Source organism: Daphnia pulex, chromosome 8 (assembly GCF_021134715.1).
Source record: "Daphnia pulex isolate KAP4 chromosome 8, ASM2113471v1".
Lineage (NCBI taxonomy): Eukaryota > Metazoa > Arthropoda > Branchiopoda > Diplostraca > Daphniidae > Daphnia > Daphnia pulex.
In genome coordinates this window covers 11061158-11080491 of record NC_060024.1, presented here as the reverse complement: position 1 = coordinate 11080491, position 19334 = coordinate 11061158, and the positions used below count along the sequence as shown (strand labels likewise).

General features: G+C 41.5%; 5 protein-coding genes across 8 annotated transcripts; 3 read left to right on the top strand and 2 right to left on the bottom strand.

Annotated features, from left to right (window-relative positions):
* Window positions 1-61: 61 nt before the first annotated feature.
* Window positions 62-3537, top strand: LOC124200432 (elongation factor G, mitochondrial-like). The gene is made up of 10 exons (XM_046596667.1): window positions 62-275; window positions 340-836; window positions 893-1009; window positions 1079-1197; window positions 1259-1411; window positions 1481-1639; window positions 1715-2031; window positions 2096-2350; window positions 2410-2619; window positions 2678-3537. The coding sequence occupies exons 1-10, from the start codon at window positions 189-191 to the stop codon at window positions 3023-3025; spliced, it is 2262 nt and encodes a 753-aa protein (XP_046452623.1). The 5' UTR covers window positions 62-188; the 3' UTR covers window positions 3026-3537.
* On the bottom strand, window positions 3281-12376 carry LOC124200434 (sentrin-specific protease-like). 3 transcript variants are annotated; one of them, XM_046596670.1, is made up of 10 exons: window positions 11920-12376; window positions 7357-7591; window positions 6904-7292; window positions 6746-6842; window positions 6574-6679; window positions 5925-6505; window positions 4500-5859; window positions 4190-4434; window positions 3543-4117; window positions 3281-3461 (listed from the first exon to the last, which is right to left on the bottom strand). In XM_046596670.1, exons 1-7 carry the CDS (start codon window positions 11976-11978, stop codon window positions 5332-5334), a joined length of 1995 nt encoding a protein of 664 aa, XP_046452626.1. In that variant the 5' UTR covers window positions 11979-12376; the 3' UTR covers window positions 3281-3461; window positions 3543-4117; window positions 4190-4434; window positions 4500-5331. The 3 variants fall into 3 exon arrangements, with proteins under 3 accessions (XP_046452626.1, XP_046452627.1, XP_046452625.1); XM_046596671.1 differs by lacking the exon at window positions 11920-12376 and adding an exon at window positions 7873-7973; XM_046596669.1 differs by lacking the exon at window positions 11920-12376 and adding an exon at window positions 7701-7940.
* On the top strand, window positions 8516-11796 carry LOC124200435 (sodium/potassium-transporting ATPase subunit beta-like). 2 transcript variants are annotated; one of them, XM_046596672.1, is made up of 7 exons: window positions 8516-8871; window positions 9000-9164; window positions 10014-10154; window positions 10389-10508; window positions 10578-10864; window positions 10925-11093; window positions 11171-11796. In XM_046596672.1, the coding sequence occupies exons 2-7, from the start codon at window positions 9035-9037 to the stop codon at window positions 11272-11274; spliced, it is 951 nt and encodes a 316-aa protein (XP_046452628.1). In that variant the 5' UTR covers window positions 8516-8871; window positions 9000-9034; the 3' UTR covers window positions 11275-11796. The 2 variants fall into 2 exon arrangements, with proteins under 2 accessions (XP_046452628.1, XP_046452629.1); XM_046596673.1 differs by having other exon boundaries at window positions 8724-8930.
* Window positions 12377-12556: 180 nt separating the features above from the next.
* LOC124200433 (lateral signaling target protein 2 homolog) lies at window positions 12557-16318 on the bottom strand. The gene is made up of 6 exons (XM_046596668.1): window positions 15839-16318; window positions 15616-15762; window positions 15419-15550; window positions 14716-15353; window positions 14227-14638; window positions 12557-14154 (listed from the first exon to the last, which is right to left on the bottom strand). Exons 1-6 carry the CDS (start codon window positions 15872-15874, stop codon window positions 13492-13494), a joined length of 2028 nt encoding a protein of 675 aa, XP_046452624.1. The 5' UTR covers window positions 15875-16318; the 3' UTR covers window positions 12557-13491.
* A 494-nt stretch (window positions 16319-16812) lies between these two features.
* On the top strand, window positions 16813-17548 carry LOC124199533. The gene is made up of 3 exons (XM_046595365.1): window positions 16813-16945; window positions 17018-17180; window positions 17265-17548. Exons 1-3 carry the CDS (start codon window positions 16842-16844, stop codon window positions 17394-17396), a joined length of 399 nt encoding a protein of 132 aa, XP_046451321.1. The 5' UTR covers window positions 16813-16841; the 3' UTR covers window positions 17397-17548.
* Window positions 17549-19334: the final 1786 nt, after the last annotated feature.

Here is a 19334-nt window from a genome sequence, read left to right as displayed (position 1 = left end):
TTCCTGCCGGCAGGTGTCGATAGATAGGAAGTAAGTAACTAGACATGAATAGATAGGATAGCAGACAACTTGTCAGTTTCGGGTCAAAAATATAAAAGGGCTCACGTGCACTACCGGCTTTTACTAAAATTTAGTATAGCTGTTATATAAATTGATTGTAATTTCGATTGAAAAATTTAGCATTTTAAATGTTTCCACACATTACTGCAACATGCCTCTTGCGATCAGCGAAATGTGCTTTGCGGCACGCTCGATCTTCTATCTTATACCGAAAGGTAAACTTAAAGTTTGTTGTTTTTGGAATTCCGAGTTTTCCAATTTGCCTATTTACCTTTTTAGACTATTTCGCGTTCTTATGCAGCTGTAGCCAAATTTTCAGAGCATAAGGAGCTGGAGAAAATCAGAAACATAGGGATTTCTGCTCACATTGATTCAGGAAAGACCACATTGACTGAGCGTGTGCTGTTTTACACTGGACGAATTGAAGAAATGCATGAAGTCAAGGGTAAAGACAGTGTAGGTGCAGTTATGGATTCCATGGAGCTGGAGAGGCAAAGGGGAATCACAATCCAATCAGCAGCAACCTATACAGTGTGGAAGGATCACAATGTGAACATTATTGATACCCCAGGGCATGTAGATTTTACTGTGGAAGTTGAAAGAGCTCTCAGGGTACTAGATGGAGCAGTTCTTGTTCTTTGTGCTGTAGGAGGAGTGCAAAGTCAAACATTGACTGTAAACAGGCAGATGAAGCGTTACAATGTACCCTGCCTGGCATTTATCAATAAGCTGGATCGATTGGGCTCCAATCCCTATAGAGTTTTACATCAACTGAGGTAACATTTAAGTTTGTGTTAGTCTTTCAGATTATTATACATATTTTTTTATTTAGGACGAAATTAAATCATAATGCTTCTTTTCTACAACTCCCAATTGGTTTAGAAAGTGAATGCAAGGGAGTTATTGATTTAGTCCATCAAAGAGCCATTTATTTTGAAGGAGTTCTTGGGTAAAAATTGAAATTCACTTTACTTTACCCTGCTTTTCAATTTACAACAAATATTTACTCGTTTAACAGAACTACCATCAGGTATGACGAAATACCTAGCGATATGAGAGCAGAGAGTGAAGACCGGCGACAGGAATTAATCGAAAGCGTTTCGAACGTTGACGAAATACTTGGCGAAATATTTCTTGGTAAGGATTAATTTGTATTTATTCTGCAATCATCCGTTTTAAATTCTATTTCTGTAATTAGAGGAAAAGGTTCCTACTGAACTAGATCTCATGGCTGCTATTCGTCGTTCATGTATCAAACGAGTCTTTACGCCAGTAATGCTGGGTACTGCATTGAAAAACAAGGGTGTCCAACCCTTATTAGATGCCGTTATTGACTATTTACCAAATCCAGGTACAGCTAAGTTATTTACTGGAAATATTATAAAACTTTGCTAATTTTTTCATTGCGCCAACTTTGCAGGAGAAGTCGTCAACTATGCTCATATAGAAAAGGAAGGTAAGGAACGAGAGAAAATTATACTGAATCCAGCTAGAACGTCAGCAAGTCCTTTTGCTGGGCTGGCCTTTAAGTTGGAAGCCGGACGCTTTGGGCAATTGACTTATGTTCGAGTATACCAAGGTATTTATCTGCGCCATTTTGCATTCCTTGTTGGAAAAAAAAGAAAATAAAAGTTACAATTTGCTGTTCCAATAGGTATGCTCAAAAGGGGAGATAACTTGTACAATACTCGTACAAGAAAGAAGATTCGTGTTGCTCGTTTAGTGCGAATGCATTCTAACGAGATGGAAGATGTCAATGAAGTATATGCCGGTGATATCTGCGCACTTTTTGGTGTCGATTGCGCCAGTGGAGACACTTTCGTTACCGAGCCTAAATTAGAAATAGCTCTAGAATCAATTCATATACCGGAACCAGTTATCTCAATGGCAATTCGCCCGGCCCACAGCAAAGATATGGACAGCTTTTCCAAGGCAGTCGGTCGTTTTACTAAAGAAGATCCTACCTATCATGTAAATTGCACTATAAAATTATTAGTACGTACCTTACTGAAATTCGTTTTCTTTTCCTTTATAGATTAATTACGACACAGACAACAAAGAAACTATCGCGTCCGGGATGGGTGAGCTTCACTTGGAAATTTACGCTCAACGTATGGAACGCGAATACAATTGCCCAGTTGTTATGGGCAAGCCCAAAGTGTCTTTTAGAGAATCACTTCTTTCTCCTTGTGAATTTGATTATTTGCACAAGAAGCAATCGGGAGGCTCAGGTCAATTTGGACGAATCTCTGGAGTGATGGAACCGCTACCTGCTACAGAGAATACTAAAGTAAGAACTTTACCGATGGGGTTTCTAGAAAAAATTACATTTTACTTTATATGTCTTAGGTGGAGTTTGTTGACGAAACGATGGGTACGAACGTACCAAAGACATTTATACCTGCCATTGAGAAGGGATTCCGAATGATGGTGGACAAAGGGTTGCTTTCCGGACACAAGATTGCTGGAGTCCGATTTATCGTTCGTGACGGTGCTCATCACATAGTCGATTCTAACGAAATTTCATTTATTTTGGCTGCTCAAGGCGCTGTGAAAGAGGTCCGTATTTTAGATAGTAACAATTATCTGATTCAAAGTAAAACAAAGTTTCTTATAGGTTTACGAAAACGGTTTCTGGCATATCCTTGAGCCGATCATGAGTGTGGAGATTACTGCCCCTGACGAATTTCAAGGAACTGTAATCGGACAGCTCAACAAGCGCCACGGTATTATCACAGGAACGGAAGGAAATGACGGCTGGTTTACTGTCTACGCCGAAGTACCACTCAACGATATGTTTGGTTACTCCACCGAGATACGTTCGAGTACACAAGGAAAAGGAGAGTTTTCAATGGAATATTCGCGCTATTCGCCAGCTTTACCAGATGTCCAAAACCAAGTCATCAATAAATATCGAGAATCTATAGGTATCAGCACCACGGACAACAAGAAAAAGAAGAAGTAACTTAGGTTTAAATTAGTATTAGTTACAAGCAATTGTGTGAAGTATCAGCCGACTCGTCATCCAAAACTTATTCGGTATTTCCTGCTAGTGACATTTTGTAATATAAACGGTTGACTTGTTCGACATGCAACATCTGACTTTTCCATTTTTAACTGTACACAAACCAACCAATACGCGTTGTTACAATGATTCAGTCGAGTTATGAAAGCAATTTCGGCAGATCGCATGCAGATTTTTAAAAAATTCAAACACTTATCTGGTTGGTCATGTTGTATTGCCTTTAAATTATAGCAATAGTTCCTTGTATCGACATTTTGTTACCATCGCTCCCACATTCAAGACTCTCAATGATTCGGAGGGCTTCATTCTTGAGACGCGACGAGCAGTGCATGTCACCAACACTGTAGATCATATAGCAGCTGGTCTTGTTGAGTATCTAGTTAACGAACAATTGAGATGTATTAATTATAAATATAGGATGAAAGTGCAGGAATAAAAAGTAGTTAAGATAACTTACCGAGACAAGATATTCTTCACATTTGATAAACAAAGATTCAAGTTTGAATTTGTTAGCGACAGCCATCAACTTGTAGCTATTGTTAACCAAGTCACATTCACCCGTATAGATGAAACGGATCATTTGGGCGAAGCCTTCGGCATCAACTCCTTCTACTTTGATTACTGATTCACCTCCACGCACCAACTGCGCCAGAAAGGGGCAGCTAGCAGCCACAATCCATTTGTGCGCCCTAACATAAGAACCGGAAATAACGAAAGTTATATCATGCCAAGGAAATGAGTGTGCCAGTCGTTGAGGAGATCCAGGGCTGTCGAAGTTAGTGTCAGTGTTAAGAATCTTGGATGGCTCGGTCGACGCACTACTGTTACTATTTCTTCTTTTTTTCTTGCGTTCCTGATTCGTTATATGTTTTGTGTACTGGACAGTGCAGCGAATCGTCATGGCATCGTTAACTAAGAAGACCGCCTTGTCTTTTAAAAGCTCATCCATCTTCATAAATTTAGAACGACCCCAGCCACTGCCTCTCTTGAAAGTATTGTCTCCTGTCACTTTGTGTACGATCCTATCTTCACCTGATCGAATAAATATTAAGCAATAATCGATCAAATTTCAAATTGATGACAATCGTTTCTGCTGTAAATTACCAAGGATTTCTACGGAGTATTTGGCAGGAAGTTCAGGCATGTCCGATGACTTGTCCAGGTTGATGAAAAAAGAAATCGTCTCAGTTCCTGGAATTGCATTGGAACTAGCTTCTTTGTCGCCTTTGGGAAATAACTGAAGTGTCCATTTAGTTCCAGGATCGTCCTCGTGGCCGAAAACGCTTGAATTGATAAATGTTAAATGGCATTTTGTGCTTGAGAAATATTGCTCATAACTTTCAATTCTCCTGAAATGATCAAAATGTAAGTTTTATAAGCTAACTTTGATAACTTTTACGTAACTTGCACTTACCAAGTGTGTACAACGTGATAATGTACAGCACGAGTGACACTCAAAAATTCACCCACATTTTCTTCGTCACTCATCATTTAACTAATTAAATATTAGGAAATTACAGACAAAGATTACACGCAGTTCCTAACCTCGTGGCAAAAATTACAGCTTTCTGACAATCACCAAAAGTTAACTAACACGTGTTTCTATATAGCAGTAAGTACTAGAAACAAATCGCCAAAAACCCGAAAATAACAAATGGATTCCGGCTCTATTGAGGCAGACTTTTAATTCAATAACTGATACTGAAAACGTAAACACGAATGATTTAGTGAATGATCACTAAATGCAAACCTTTGCGGGACACCTCTCACACGCTTTGCGGTTTGCGAACGACTGGGGCGGGTCAATCGCTTGGCTCGCAATAAATTCACAAAATTCAATCGATTGTGGAGACGAGAAAAGAATATGGTGTCACACATCCAATCACAGAGCGAGTAGACAGGTGTGGTACACAACTTTGTACCCCATCCTGGAGACTGGAGAGGTGGGGTACAATACATAATGAAAAATACTTACCCTTCCCTTAACCCCCCGAGGTGTTCCTTGACGACACTGTTGCAAGTTGATATAATCAAGAGAAGAGTAGCTGAAAAAAGCAATATTTATTCTGCATTAATATTTTCTTCCTTCTTGTCGAAAGACAAAAATAAGCACATGACAGTGTCGAATTAGCAAGTATAAATTAAGATAGAAAGAACAAGGAAAGACCTCCGATTGAAGTGATCTAAAAGATGGGCAATTAATTTGTTTAGGGATTGATGAGCTTTAAGATGGGCGTTTACTTTGTTTAGGGATTGATGAGCTTTTGGGTGATAATTTCGTATACCATTCTCTTTCGGAAGTAGGGCATATCTTTTTGCGCGAATGTAATTTTGGCCTTCCGTGATAAGTACTCTGCATATTTACAGGTAAACATGCCACAATCAGAGCCGTTCATTTGCTGAGGAATGTCTTCTACACACTCCAGTGTCCAGTTGCTTGTATCGAGGGAAGTCTTCTTTTTGTCCATACTTTCCGCTTCCATGTAGCGCTTAAGCCCATTAAGGCAATCTTGATTCCGACCACCCATACTGTCGTAATATCGGATTGCCTGTTCCTTTGGACAAACGGTCGCTAGACACCAATGGAGCCCTAGATGGACGGGAATCAAAATGATATCCTGTTGGAAGAGGTCGACTTTTCTTGTCCATCGCTTGAGTCCACCATGTCCCGAGCTCATCAACTTAGGATAGAAAAATGTATTGAAGGCATAGGCTTTGGGCCAATCACCGGAGCTGCTGCGCTCCATGACGAGGGTTAGGTAAAAATTTATGACCTAAGGGAAAACATAATGAAATGTTGATTTATGGAATGCAGCACAAATTAACGCAAACAAGTTACCTGATCATTCAGCCAATTAAGTCCAGAAAGAGTTTTGACATCACGCCGGGTAATAGTAAGACTGAACGCATCGCACAGAACTTCATTTTCCGAATGGCCACCCCAAGCTTTCTCAATGACATTATGCATGCCACTAGAGATTTCCGGCAAAATTACCACTTCTTCAACTTCTGGTTCTTCGATTACAGGCCTGATGGCAATCTCCAATTGTTTGCGAACTCTGTTTTCTAAATCTTTCTCCCATTCTTCACGATTTTCAGCTAAAACTTTGCATCGAATCGCTTCTTCATCTCGCAGTCGCTGCCGATCACGTTCTTTTTTATTAAAGCGACTCTTGATTTCGGAGATGAAGCGACAATCGTATTGAGGAGACTGTGCCAGTGCTTCTTCTAAAGAGTTGATCCGAACAGCAGATTTAACGGGAGAACGGTTAATTGGCGAAGCGATTGGGGTTTTTTGGAAAGAGTTCGACTCATTGACCAGGTCGATAACAATGCTCGATGCCTTAAGCTGCAACTGAATTGACTTGGCTTCATTACTACCGATTTTCTCTTTCAAGATAGCTGAAGAATTTTGGCAGCCTGAAAAAATGTATCTTATTAAGTAATTGATTCCATGTTTTGACAATGCTTAAGTTGATTAAGTTTACTTGATGTAGAAGCCAACGATGTAAGTGAAAATCTGCCGGAAGGAACTTTAGTCGTAAATTGACTAATAAGAGCTTTGTATGACAGCTTCTCGTCCATTCTGACACACTGTTAAAAAAAGCATTACAAAATAAAGATTTCTTACCGAAAAATTAAACAATTTTTTATTCTTACATTTTGGATTGCTAAGGAGTGTGAATGGTTATTCAGTATAGAAGATTTCAGAGCTTTGTGTTGTTTGGGGGATCCATAAAGCTTTTGCATCAGTGGCCTAAAAAATAAAAGAAACTTGTCTTGTCATGAGTTCATTAAACCATGGAAAATATGCACACCTGTAGTTATTTTTCTGAACACCTCCATTGGAAACTCGTTTCGTAAAATCTTGTGTGTTTTGTTTAAAGGGGATTTTTGAATGGATGCTTGATGAAAATTCAGTTTTCTTGCTTGATGTGGTAATAGTAGTTGCCATGGGAGTGAAAGCGAATGTTGGGGTAGATTCAGATTTGTGTAAAGCTTTGGCTTTTGGTTTAACACTGAGAGCAGTGCTACCCAATCTGTCTACCATAAGTCTCTCCAACTGACTTAAACTCGATCCAGTTTCAACAGGCCCAGTGCTTGAGAGAGGTTGATTTAATTCCATTTTATTCTTTTGTGTGCCAGATTTCAGATCTTTTTGATTCTGGTTCCCACGAGGAATTTCTTTCAAAAGTTGGGCATCAACCTAAGAATCAAGATATAATTGCTTACTTAGTCATATAAAAAGATAAGGAATTGATAGAGCTAACTGGAATTGGGCTTCCAATAGGAGTTGATGTCTGCAAGTTTGAACCCTTGAAAAATTTATACATATTTGTCTCTTTGGTCTCTAGATCTTTTTTGTTTCTTTGGCTTGAATACGCCATGCTCTGAATGTGATTCTCTGTGTCATGTGGAACCCCAGACATTAGTTTAAGTTTTTTCGTACTTGGAGCATCATTCAATGTTGGTACTGCCAAATCAGGAGACCGTTCATCTGGTGAGCTATAACATAAAAAAAAAAAGATAATAATGATAAGATAAATATCCATTCATGTCTTTTTTATCATATCGGTCTTTTAAATTTTAAACATTTCTGTCTTTATTAACTTACAAATCCCTTCCCCGCTTTTGACCCTGTATTTGATCACCAGTGGGGAACCAGTTAGAAAAAAAATTCTTGAATTTCCCCAACATTTGGGAATGTTCTTTTGAAATTTTGTAACCTTAATTGCTATCAGGCAAATCAAATCAAATATAGAGTAAAGTATAAACAAGAAATTCACTCGTCAGTAAGGCAGCTTGTTATAATCGCGTTGTTTCAATTGACAAGACGCAGACGAAATCGGTTGCAAATTTTCTCGCCAGGCGGCTTAGTCCCCAACCTATACCCCAGCCACAGCCAGAGCCCAGAGTGCCCAGAGGCGATCAGTGATTTAATTTCCAAACGGGAGATATTTGAAACGGATCCTTCGATTCGATTATTTCCGCTTGCAAGATTATGTAAACAATTTCGCTCTTTGTTATGCACTGAGATAAAATCATACAAGAGTTATTCATAAAAAATATGTAGGGTTGATTGATACGAATTGAAAGGTCGCACAATTTAACAATTCTTAAATTTCGCCTGTGTAAAGACTTGAATATTTCCTATTAAAATAAATTAATCAATTGAAGAATTGAGTCAAAAAATTTAGCCAATGTAAAATCGCATCTAAAGATTCAACATGTATGATGTTTTTTATGAGGTTGTTTAAAAACAGAAAAATAAAGAATACATTATTCCGAATGGGGGGAGAAAATAACCGCCGAAGGGCTTGTGTCGCTCAATTCACGCAATCGCTTAAATCAAAGAGCCAAACAGCCAAATAAAACAAAATATGACCACCATCACTATTTCTGATGGATGCCGCTGCGAGGCGCTAGTTTGATAGCGTCAGCAGATGAATACCAAATTGGGCGTTTCCCAACACGAATTTTTTACACGTTAAAATAGAAATTCGAAAACTAGTGATGAGCAGTACGAAACCGGCCAAAAAAGAAAATATTAGTAGTAAGCCACGCCCGGAGAACCTCATCTGAAAAGACGAGGAAAAACCCGATTGCACCCCAGTATAAAACCCCCAACGGGCACAAGTAAAGGCGCCCTCAAGCGTCATATTTTATTTTTCCCCGCTAACACGACACGGGTCCTCTCTCTTCTCCTTCTTTCCCCGACTTTTCACTCTCCAGCGAGACGGTGGCGCAGTCAGTTGGGAGCAGGTTGTTTTCGTCGTTTCGGCCCTGTAAGTTTCTCTGATTACAATCATAGCTCGTCAAGTTCTTTGCTACTACTACTACCGAGGTGCGCGCGAGAATCAAGCTGTGCTCATCATTTGTGTCTTCTGTTGTTGTCTATTTCTTTTGATTTTAGAATACAAATTTCCCAGCCAAAAAAGAGAAACAGCCATGACTGAGAAGAAAAGTGAAGACTACTTCGCCGTCGCTCCACCCAAACGCTCGGGCTGGGCGAGCTTTAAGATCTTTCTCTGGAATGGAGAGACGAGCGAATTCCTTGGTCGCAGTGCCAGCAGCTGGGGTAAAACAAAACATTCATTTATTTGCTACTATCGATAGAGTTATCAGAAAAAGTCATCAACTAGTCAGAAGAATAAGTGGAATAGGGGGAGGCCAAACACAATGGCTGACGACTTTCGATCCAAGTAGTGGTGCAGACATGCACGCAAGAGACTAAGGGGGGGCTGGATTGACAAGGACCTGCAGTAAAATCAATACCTCGGTCGTCTGGGGATCTATAGGAAAACTTTCGGGGTAGCCCTATATGTTGAAACAAGAAAAAAAACTGCCACTTTTATTTCGCTATGGGTCGCCATAGCAACGGCTGTACTGCTTAGTTCACTTTATGGATTATCTCCTTAAGTATGTTCAAATTTTGGACTCTTGAAAATGAAATGTTGCTACTGAAATTGTCCCTGGAAGCACCGTTCGCATTTGCTATGTCATGAACTGGAGAGTAGAAAACGAGATCAAACCAGTTTCAACTGGAAAAGAAAGTTTCACCCATTGGGCATAGTCCTTGTGCTGAAGACAGCCATCATCAGCACACACATGTACCGCTAAATGTCCATGACCCGAATAATTCTTATATAGGCAGAAAATTCTAAAAACATATAAACAAACATAAGATGTAAAATTGGAAACTAGAAGAGTTGAATTACTTAATGCCTAACTTCAAATTGATGGTGGCCGCCAACCCTACAAGGCTAGAACTAGAAAGGAAACAATATGGACCTAAATTTAACGGGATTGATGCTACAGCACGTCCAGATGGAAATTTATGTGTTTTTCGTTACGTGTGTAGAGTCTCGAAGAACAAATTTGTGATGAAACCACGACTTTCATTTTCAAAATTTTAATTCATTTACAGCCAAAATTTTCTTGTTCTACGTCGTCCTCTACGCTTTCCTGGCCGCTTTCTTTGCTGCTATGCTCATGGTTTTCTTCCAGACATTAGATCTTTACCAACCAAGGTGGCAAAACGCCAACGGACTTATCGGCACCAACCCAGGTAAAAAAAAATTAAAAAATAATTTGAAAAAACATTTAGCGTTAAAAAATGCCAGTTTCCCACGGTTTGCTCAAGTGGAACGTCTTGAATATTGAGCAATTCCAGCCGCAACTGGAGCCGTCCGGTCTATTCGAGACTATCATTTTACATGATTGAGCCAGACGTGACCTATTGCTTGCAATTCCCAGCTAATATGATTATTCTTCTCTCGATCTTTCTCTCCCCACCCAACAGGACTCGGATTCAGACCCATGCCCACTTCATCTAACGTGGAAAGCACATTGATCCACTTCAAACATGGAACAGCTGGAAATTGGAAACACTGGACTTCCGAGTTGGAGAAATTCCTTTATCGTAAGTTGTCAAATGTTGTAAAGCTTTCCCGTTTACAATCAGTTTTAAATTTCAATTGAAACGAAATAGCGTACGACACTGTGGCCAGCAGCGGCGAGTACTTCACCAGCTGCAGCTTCGACAAGTGGCCTGCCGAGGGAAAAGTTTGCAACTTTGACATCAAACTGTTGGGCACTCAATGCACCAAGGAAGAGAACTTTGGTTATGAACGCGGTCGTCCATGCATCGTCCTCAAGCTCAATCGTATCTTTGGCTGGATTCCTGAGCCATATGACGATCTCAACGATTTGCCTGCCAATATGCCTACTGAGCTAAAGGAGTACATCAAAACTAAAGCAACTGAAAACAAGGAACAGGTAACTTTTTAGAACGCCTTTGATTTAAGTGGCTGAAACTGATTCGTAATTTTGCCCTAGTTGAAAATGATTTGGGTCTCGTGTGACGGTGAGAACTCAGCTGATCGAGAACATATTGGAAATGTTACATACACACCATTCCGTGGATTCCCAGCTTACTATTTCCCATACAAAAACGTTCCAGGCTATCTTAGTCCTATTGTTGCCCTTCAATTCCAGAAGCCCGAAGGTATGTTTCTCGTCAAGTTATTAATTTTTGTGGATTGGAAGTCGCAATTGAACCCGCATTTTGTTTTCTTGTTACAGCCGGCGTTCTTATCAACATCGAATGCAAAGTCTGGGCCAAGAACATCGTTCACGATCGCCAGCGCCGTCTTGGATCGGTTCACTTTGAGCTCTTGATGGATTAGATTATTCTGATTTATATATAGGAACATATTGATAAGTGCAAATTAGGAATTTGCTATGAATCTCCCATCATTGCCACATTATTTTCACATTCTCTATTGGTGAACTATTTTAACTGATTATGGTTGAATTGGTTTGATTGAAAGCAAAAGGCAAGTAGATATTTGTAGCTGGTAAAACAATTTAATTTGGTGTTCAAACTGTAGCCATCCACATCCCTCCTTTGCCTCCTATTTCGGCTATATTTACCCTTTGATTCTTTTGCTTCAAAGGAAAAAAATCTCTTTTGTATAGTTATTCCGATTGTTAGAAATTTGCAGACTTGCCACAAGAGAAAAAAAAAAGAAAAATAGTATTTCAGGTCCCTTTTAAAACATCAATCAAGAATCTCCTTTTGGGTCTGTAATATCATGAAATGACTGAAAGTGTCAGTAGTCTGCAGCTCTTTCTGTCTAAAACAAAAAATGTATCATTCCAATTCCCTTGATTCTGCAATAAATTAAACAGATCCATTCCTGGAAAAACTCAAAACTCTAATTCTTAAATCGCTAGCCTGATGCCTACTGATTTTGAGCTGGGTGCTGGCCTATAGCTACAAACACATGGTTTTAACATATTTGACTTGTGCATTTCACACGAATCCTTACTTGAGTTGATGCCGAGGCAAAGTTCTGCTTGGACGACCGGCGAAGAGAGCAGCCCACATATTCTGTCTTATTATGGGTATGGTAACCGTTGCTGTAGCTGCTGGTTCGTCAACATGGGGAAGTACGAAAAGGTAATTCCATGCAATTGGATTAGTAGAGCGTGCCTTGGGGTGGAAATATTTCACTTTGTGTTGCGATCGATGTGGAACCAGGGTTTGCAAAGCACGAAACAATCTCGTTCCACTGTCGTTATCTGTCAAATCACGTAAGGTTTCTAAACTACTGACTTTCTGTTTTCGGATGACAGTACATCCTGTCGTCTGTTTATTTGTCTCGAGTAGAGCTGCGTATAGTGATACCACTGTATTATATTAGGTTGTCAGTCACATCAGCACTTAACTATTTTATTTGAAATTCTCCGAAAGAATAAATAGGTCAAAATGCCAAAATGGTGTCGACCTTAAAAAATTATTTTAGTTGTAGAAAAATTTTTAAATGAATAGTTATGCCTACCGAAATGGTAGAATAACGTGTTTTAACGAAGGGTGTACTGAAATCCCCACCAGTCCTTCTTTGGAAAATAGATTTCAAACGGGAAAAACCGAGATTCTGGCAATAGCTTGAAATGGTCATGTCGTGATCGGAAACAACAATTTTATTATTGCGTAGCTATCATAAAGAAGGAGAATATATAATATAACAGGTCAGCAGTGTGTCCAGCAAGAAAGTGGTATTAAATCGAATACCAATTGAGGGGAGGGAGAATGGATTGAATGTACAATTACACATTCGTCGCATAATCCTTGTGGATATTTTGACGATCAAAACGATGATGTTTTGGGCCGATTATCAAGTGACATTGGTATAAAGGATGGGGGGGGGAAACTGGTAGGGAAACTGCAAAGATTGTAAGGGCAGGCTGCAGTTCGATCCAAACCTTAAACAAAATAAACCAACACCAGATTAAGTTGTTCAAATTTCTCTAATTCATTCTTCAATTTCTTCTAAATTCTTCATTCTTCATCTTGCGGGAGGGGGGGGGGGAAGGGAAGGGAAGGGAAGAAAAATTTCATGTTTGTGGTCTCACGGAGGCCATCGATCACCAGAACTGTAGCTCCAAATTCCGGCAACGATCAAGACTATTTCGCAATCAAATAATTGCTTCAATAAGAAAGACCCAATAAAAAAACACAAAAAAAAAAATGAATAATAATTGTACAGAAAAGGAACAATAGGAGCGCGCATGTGTGGTTATTGTGGGCGAGATACGCGAACTGTACAAGGCAACACGGCTTCGTCCTGTCACTAGTCACTAACCACCCGCAAGATGTAAATTTGACGATGCCGGGAGTATAATAATAATTAATAAAATGGTTGCATGGGAAAATTGGGGAACCAAAAGAGCAGACGGGGCTTGGTTTGATATAATCTGAAGGTCAATTTGTAATTGCTTTTCGTCATCATGGTCAATGTGGTGATTCCTTTTGTAGAGAATATTGTGCGTAGTCTCCTGGAAAGTGCGACAAACGGGCAAGAGGCGGGTAGTGTAGTAATGTAGCTGTAGAATCGTTATTAGGAGAGAGAGGCTTCCGTCACGGCGAAATGTGTCACGTGGAACATGAAGCATCGATTGCAGACGCGGACGGGCTTGACGTGGCCGTAGCGAGGTAAAGGGACAGCGTTAGCACTGCACTTGCCGCAAAAGACTTTCCCACAATTTCGGCAATGATGGCGACGGCGAACGACAGTGAAAACCGATTGACAGGACATGCAGTGTGGCGCCGACTCGTCGGGAATCCAGGCCGGTGGCGTCGAAAGCTGCCCGTCAAGTGGGAATGTGCTGCTGGGGCTGCCCGAGTACGGAGCTACTGTGGTGGCCCGATGCATAGTCAATGGAGGCGTTCCATCCGATGTCTGACTCAGACTGGACGGTGGCGTTTGATCCAGCGAATCCGTTTCGGCGTGATCCGGTTGAAGCAGCCCACTGTCATCGTCGTCGACAGGTGACCCGTCTGGCGACGGTGTCGATTGGCTAAGGCGGAAAGGCACGTTGCTCGGTAGCGAGCTTCGTCTCTCCTCTTCGGACGTCTCCTGCTGGAACTGCTGGCCAGGGAATGTCAAGAATGAGCTGTTGTTGACGTACCAGGCGTCATCTAGCAATGACGCCGAATTGCCGCTGTCCACCTCCTCTTCTCCTTCTTCAGCTTCTTCCACTGGCTCCTCCTCCTCTTCCGTCTGCATGAAAAAATGCACAAGTTTATGATTAAACTGTAAACAACAAAAGCGGGCTAGTAATGTTATTCTGACCGGGGAGGCGTTAATTAGAAAAACAGCCTTGAGGATGGCGCGTAGATCTGATGCGAAGTTGGTCTGCAGCTGATCCGCCACGCCAGAAATGCAGACAAAGAGTCTGTGGATCAAGTCTTCGCTGCTTTTAAATCGGCCCCGAATTTGATTCCGTGAAGCGATTTCGGCCGCTTGCAGGGCCAGCGCTATTTCTTCGTCATCTTGACACTCGGAGGCGGCGGACGTGACAGAGGAGCTGTCGCTATTCGTACCGCATGCTGACGACGTCGTACTAGAACACGAGCTGGTATCGCCTTCGTCATTGGTCCTTCGCTCAACTGTGTGACCAGTCCGGCCTTGGTCTGCGTTGGCCACTTCCGCGGGAGCCGCGTTACTACTGCTGTTGTTCTTTTGTGACAGCTTTCCTGCCACTCTGAATGATGAACGACAATGTTGGCTATTAGGGGGGAAATGGGAAACAAGAACGAAAACAAAATGCAATTGATTTACCTCTGAGTGGTTGGGTAATCCTGATGAAACTTTGTTATGTACTCATCCGTCTTGCACATGGGGTAAGTGCCAGATGAGTCCGACGTCGGAGTTGGGTCCGTGGAACAAAGAGCCTTTTCGAGGAGCTGCAGTTCTTGGCTAGTTAGGGTCCACAGCAGATCGCGAATTTTACACAGTAGATTACGGAAAGGTCGGAAGAGTTCAGACAGCTGCCTTTGAAGATTGAGTGGTCCGTCAGGAAGAACGAGAAGACCACAAACGATGGCAAGCCGCGGGATAGTGAACATCAGCGCGGGATCACAGGCGTCTACCAAGTCTTGGGACAAAAGTCCCAGACTCAAGGCACGTTGTAACGTCTCAGAGAACAGGACAATAATGTCCTGCTGGTGGTTGTACTCGAGCGCTGTTTTAACTGGAACCATAGCGCTGACGTAACTCAGCTCAAATTCAGCGAAGAGCCTATCGAACAAGCATAGGCTTTCGCGTAGCTTGTCGGGAAACTCCATCGAGTTACGGAGGCACTGCTCACGTAGTTGTTCCCGCACCGTCTCCAGCGATTTGGCCAACGCTTTCGCCAAAGGACGCATCACTGCACTTTCCGTTTCTCTATTTAAAATACTTGAACCAGCTGCCAGGCACTGTAAGACAAAAAGAAAAAATGTGATGAGCATGAATTAAGGAGACTAAAACATCAACAGCCAACCTCAGCACCGAACCATAACTGGCCAGCTAGGTTCTCTTGCAACACATCATCAGGAAACTTGGATCTGAAATCCCTGCATGCTCTGTCGATGGGCATCACTTCGTCCATCAACTGACTGCATATTGTCAGCACCTGAAAACGATGACCAAGGTGAAAAATCAATATCACAATTTTCAAGGCTACAAAACTTATCGTACCTTGTCCTGGCACTGCCTTAGCTGGTAAACAAGCGATGCACACCGTTCTGGGTCTTTCCTTCCATCGAAACTATCCAATTCAGTGGCCACTGCATTAAGCTCCTCATCTGCATAGTAAAACTGGGCCAGCAAAGATGTATCATGTTTCTATTGGGAAATGGAAAAGAAATGGCCACATTAAAAACAGGTCTTGGTTGGTGGACAAAATCCTAGACTGAAGAACCTTTGGTTTGTAGAGCCACTTTCGGAGTGAATTCATTTTAATACAGACACAATCTCGTGGGGAACACTCACACTCAACTCCCTCTTCTGTGCGAGGGGTTGATTTCTAGGTTTGGTACAAATTCACCAGCTCACAGCACTACAGCAGCTCTCATTCTCACGACCAAAAACAGAGAGAAACAAGGAGAAACAGACGGACGCAACTAATCATGACGGCGATTCGCTTTCTCTTGTAGAAAACGTCAACCTGTCTGAGTCATCCTCCCTCAAAAACACTGGTCTTATCACTCTCTTGCACTTTGCTCTGTCGTCGGGATTCGACACAAAGAAAGATTACCGATATTCGAGAGGCGAAAATTTAGAACACCTTGGAGGCCACTGGTAAATAAAAAAAAAAGGTTTTCAATGCCAAAGAGAGAAAGAAGTGGGCATTGCAACATACACACACAGTTCTTCTCTCTTGCAATAGTCCCTCGGCAATTGTTCGCTAGGTGGCTAAACCACCAAGTTCAATATATTGCCGCTAGATGTCTTAACTAAAAGAATCGCCGCTTTCTTTTTTAAAAAACTAGTCCGTACGTGTTTAGGTGGAAATTGGAGATTCAAATGCCAATCACTACAATATGTGCATATACCGTCAATCTTTCAATCCAATCAAGTAAAGTTTGACGACTTTATTCCCCTTCAAGTTCTGATCCCAAAGTTATCAATGGACAGCTGATTTTCTATCAACCCTCAGAAAATTGAATCAACGTCCCAGGCGGAGACTAGCCACTAGATATACTATGTACACAGTAGAGAGACGTTGGTTTAAAATTAGCCACCAACCACAAGGAGCTGGACGAAATGTCAAGAACTCGTGTCAGGCTGAACTTGTGTCACCGAAAACTTTTCGAGTCAAGATCGCCGACTGAATATCAATCAAAAACACAATCTTGAGGATATTTGGACGGTATATATAAAGCCCAACGGCGATGGAGTGGAACAAGCCACAACATCACTCGATGTTCATCAATCAGTACGTTCGATACTCTTCTTTTGCCATGGCTGTCCGTCTGTATTTCGTCCTGCTCCTAGTCGTCGTGTCCGCCATGGCCCAGACATTTCAGTTGAGTTCCATTCGATTTCACTTTGTTCACAAATAATTCATTTCCCCGCCAATCTGATTGCCCGAGTGCAGGTACAGCAGAGGCTGGACCAACGGTCGCAAACGTTCCGATCCTTCTTTCGTCCAGCAGCAGCAGCAATGGATCCAGCGCAATGGACACCCCATCGTCGTCCCTGCAGAATTCAGGAGCAATTCCTTCGAGGATTGGAGCCGTTACAGAGTCAACAGCGAAAAGGTATTTCTTATAGTGTGTTCTTGCGTCACTTTTTCTAAAAAGGGATTTCATGCTCATTTCGGTTGGTTGCCATGACGACAACAGGTGAACGAGGACGGAGATTCTTGGCTCGTCCACGTTAGCCATTGCGCCAAATTGGCCACGTCGCTGGGCTCCGTCTTGAAGAACAAGGACGCCAAATCCGACGACAACCCACTCATTGACGTTATTCATTAAGATTATATTTATAGATATAATATTTTGTGTGTGTGAAAAAAAGAAATTCGTCCTCGTTCAATTGAAATGCCCACACGACAAAATTGCGTGTCTACGACCCCGTCAGCGGACATATTATAAAGAGGTTGGAATTATTATTATCTCAAGATGGAAATAAATAAACGAAAAATAAAACTGAATACTAGACACACTGTCATCTCTCTCTAATTCAGATGCCGACGTCAAACGGCCTCGTCTGTTTGTACACACGTAAATAATAATGTCAGATCGGCCAACAAACACGAGTCACGCTATAATCAAATTCAAAAAACATTATATAACTCGATGGTTGGCGAAGAAGAAAAAGTTTGGCCCTTTGTCGACCCCGGGAAAAAAAAGAAAAAAAAATTACGAATTTGAAGTCGTTTATGACAGGACACTGAAATGATGAGATAGCAGCAGCGGGAAAAAAAATAAAGAATAAAGTAAAAATGAGGAATGCGATTTGGTCCGACGCGCTGCGCTGCTCGGCCGTCGTCGTCGTCCGCGCTCGCACATATTACATTCACCGGCGAATATAACCTCCGGTTTCCAACACAAAAAGTAGCGACTCTTTGTGAACAGCGCCCATTTGATTTTCATTTTTGGGTTCTTTCTTCTATATCCTCCTGTTTGCTGGTGTTCTCTCTTGACTTGTGCAGCTCAGTGTAACACAAGTAGCTTTTTGGCCGGGAATTCTTTTCGTCAGGGGAGGGTTTTTGGTAGTCCAGTGACAAGTGACACGCCAATGACAATAACTTTCCGTTGGGGGGGGGCTGCGGCCCTTATAGGCCCATCTGTAAACAGACGGCAGCACGCTATATACAGTGTGTGTATGTACGTTGTAATTCGGTATCAATGCCGTGTCTAATAACTACATGGGGGAGAATATTATTATGATACGCGTACGGTACAACACACAACGTCAACTCGTCGCGGAGATTCAGTTAATGTTTCAAATTTCTCGGTTAAAAAATACAAAAAAAAAATAAAAAAATATTTTATAAATCGTAGAAAAGAAAAAAAAGGAAACTGACACGGAATCTCTACCGCGCGGCATTCGAACGTATCGAAAATCAATAAATGGTAGTCGTAAAAAAATAAGAATAAAGAATAGAAAATAAAAAAAGAGCCAGCCAGCCAGCAGCGGTCTTTGAGTGTAGAGACAAACTATTGGAAAATAAAAAAAAAGCCGCCCCCTGTAATATAACAATGCCGAGGTATTATCAATAATGGTAATAAAAGAACAAAAAAAGGAAAAAAAAAAGAAACATGGCTACCGTGTGATTTCGTCACCCGAATGCCGCCGCTGCCGCCGCCACGCTTCGTCCGGCCACACGGCGCAAAGAGCGCGCAACATCAATATATAAAGCGCGCATCGTTAGATATTTAAATTTTTAAAAAACACACACACACATTTTTTCAAAGTCTATCAATCGGGCGGGACGACCCCGCTGCTGCTGCTGTTGGGTTTCCCGAATAAAATAAAAACCAAACCCCCCTGATAAAAGACCCAAAAGAATGTAGTAATTCAGCTGTCTTGGAGCTATTTGAAGATCGGAGAAGAAGAAGAAAGTTTCTCAACTTCTCGCGGGCTATTTGGCTCGTTTGTGTGAAAGGAATTGAACGCCGCGCCGCGACTCTCTCAGCGCATAGCGCAGGGCCAAACGACGACATGCACACAGACGATAAAGAGAGAGATGCTAGCTATTGCTATTGTTGTGTATTATTCCGTCTTTAACTGCAGGGCTTTTTCTCATCGTTTTCTGTTCAAACCGTTACATCTTTTTGGTGTCCTGCCGCCGCCGCATAACTATAAGAAGAAAAATATCAGAAAACACTAGATAGACCACTTAGCAGCTCTGGATGATTGACCCTCATGAAGTGTAAAGGAACTACTACTATATAATACATGTTTTT

Bases quoted from the DNA above. Each gene is read 5' to 3' on its own strand.
- LOC124200433 (XM_046596668.1), bottom strand. From the start codon at position 15,874: ATGAATTCACTCCGAAAGTGGCTCTACAAACCAAAG. The intron at 15,354-15,418 runs GTTGGCTGTTGA...TTTGTCTTACAG, and splicing joins AGTTATGGTTCGGTGCTGAG to TGCCTGGCAGCTGGTTCAAG. The intron at 14,639-14,715 runs GTAAATCAATTG...TTCATCATTCAG, and splicing joins GATTACCCAACCACTCAGAG to AGTGGCAGGAAAGCTGTCAC.
- LOC124200432 (XM_046596667.1), top strand. From the start codon at position 189: ATGTTTCCACACATTACTGCAACATGCCTCTTGCGATCAGCGAAATGT. The intron at 1,010-1,078 runs GTAAAAATTGAA...CTCGTTTAACAG, and splicing joins TATTTTGAAGGAGTTCTTGG to AACTACCATCAGGTATGACG. The intron at 2,032-2,095 runs GTAAATTGCACT...TTTCCTTTATAG, and splicing joins AAGAAGATCCTACCTATCAT to ATTAATTACGACACAGACAA.
- LOC124199533 (XM_046595365.1), top strand. From the start codon at position 16,842: ATGTTCATCAATCAGTACGTTCGATACTCTTCTTTTGCCATGGCTGTC. The intron at 16,946-17,017 runs GTTGAGTTCCAT...GCCCGAGTGCAG, and splicing joins GCCATGGCCCAGACATTTCA to GTACAGCAGAGGCTGGACCA. The intron at 17,181-17,264 runs GTATTTCTTATA...TGACGACAACAG, and splicing joins ACAGAGTCAACAGCGAAAAG to GTGAACGAGGACGGAGATTC.
- LOC124200435 (XM_046596672.1), top strand. From the start codon at position 9,035: ATGACTGAGAAGAAAAGTGAAGACTACTTCGCCGTCGCTCCACCCAAA. The intron at 10,155-10,388 runs GTAAAAAAAAAT...CCCACCCAACAG, and splicing joins ACTTATCGGCACCAACCCAG to GACTCGGATTCAGACCCATG. The intron at 10,509-10,577 runs GTAAGTTGTCAA...GAAACGAAATAG, and splicing joins GTTGGAGAAATTCCTTTATC to CGTACGACACTGTGGCCAGC.
- LOC124200434 (XM_046596669.1), bottom strand. From the start codon at position 7,783: ATGTTGGGGAAATTCAAGAATTTTTTTTCTAACTGGTTCCCCACTGGT. The intron at 7,293-7,356 runs GTTAGCTCTATC...CTTGATTCTTAG, and splicing joins CTATTGGAAGCCCAATTCCA to GTTGATGCCCAACTTTTGAA. The intron at 6,843-6,903 runs GTGTGCATATTT...TTTATTTTTTAG, and splicing joins GTTCAGAAAAATAACTACAG to GCCACTGATGCAAAAGCTTT.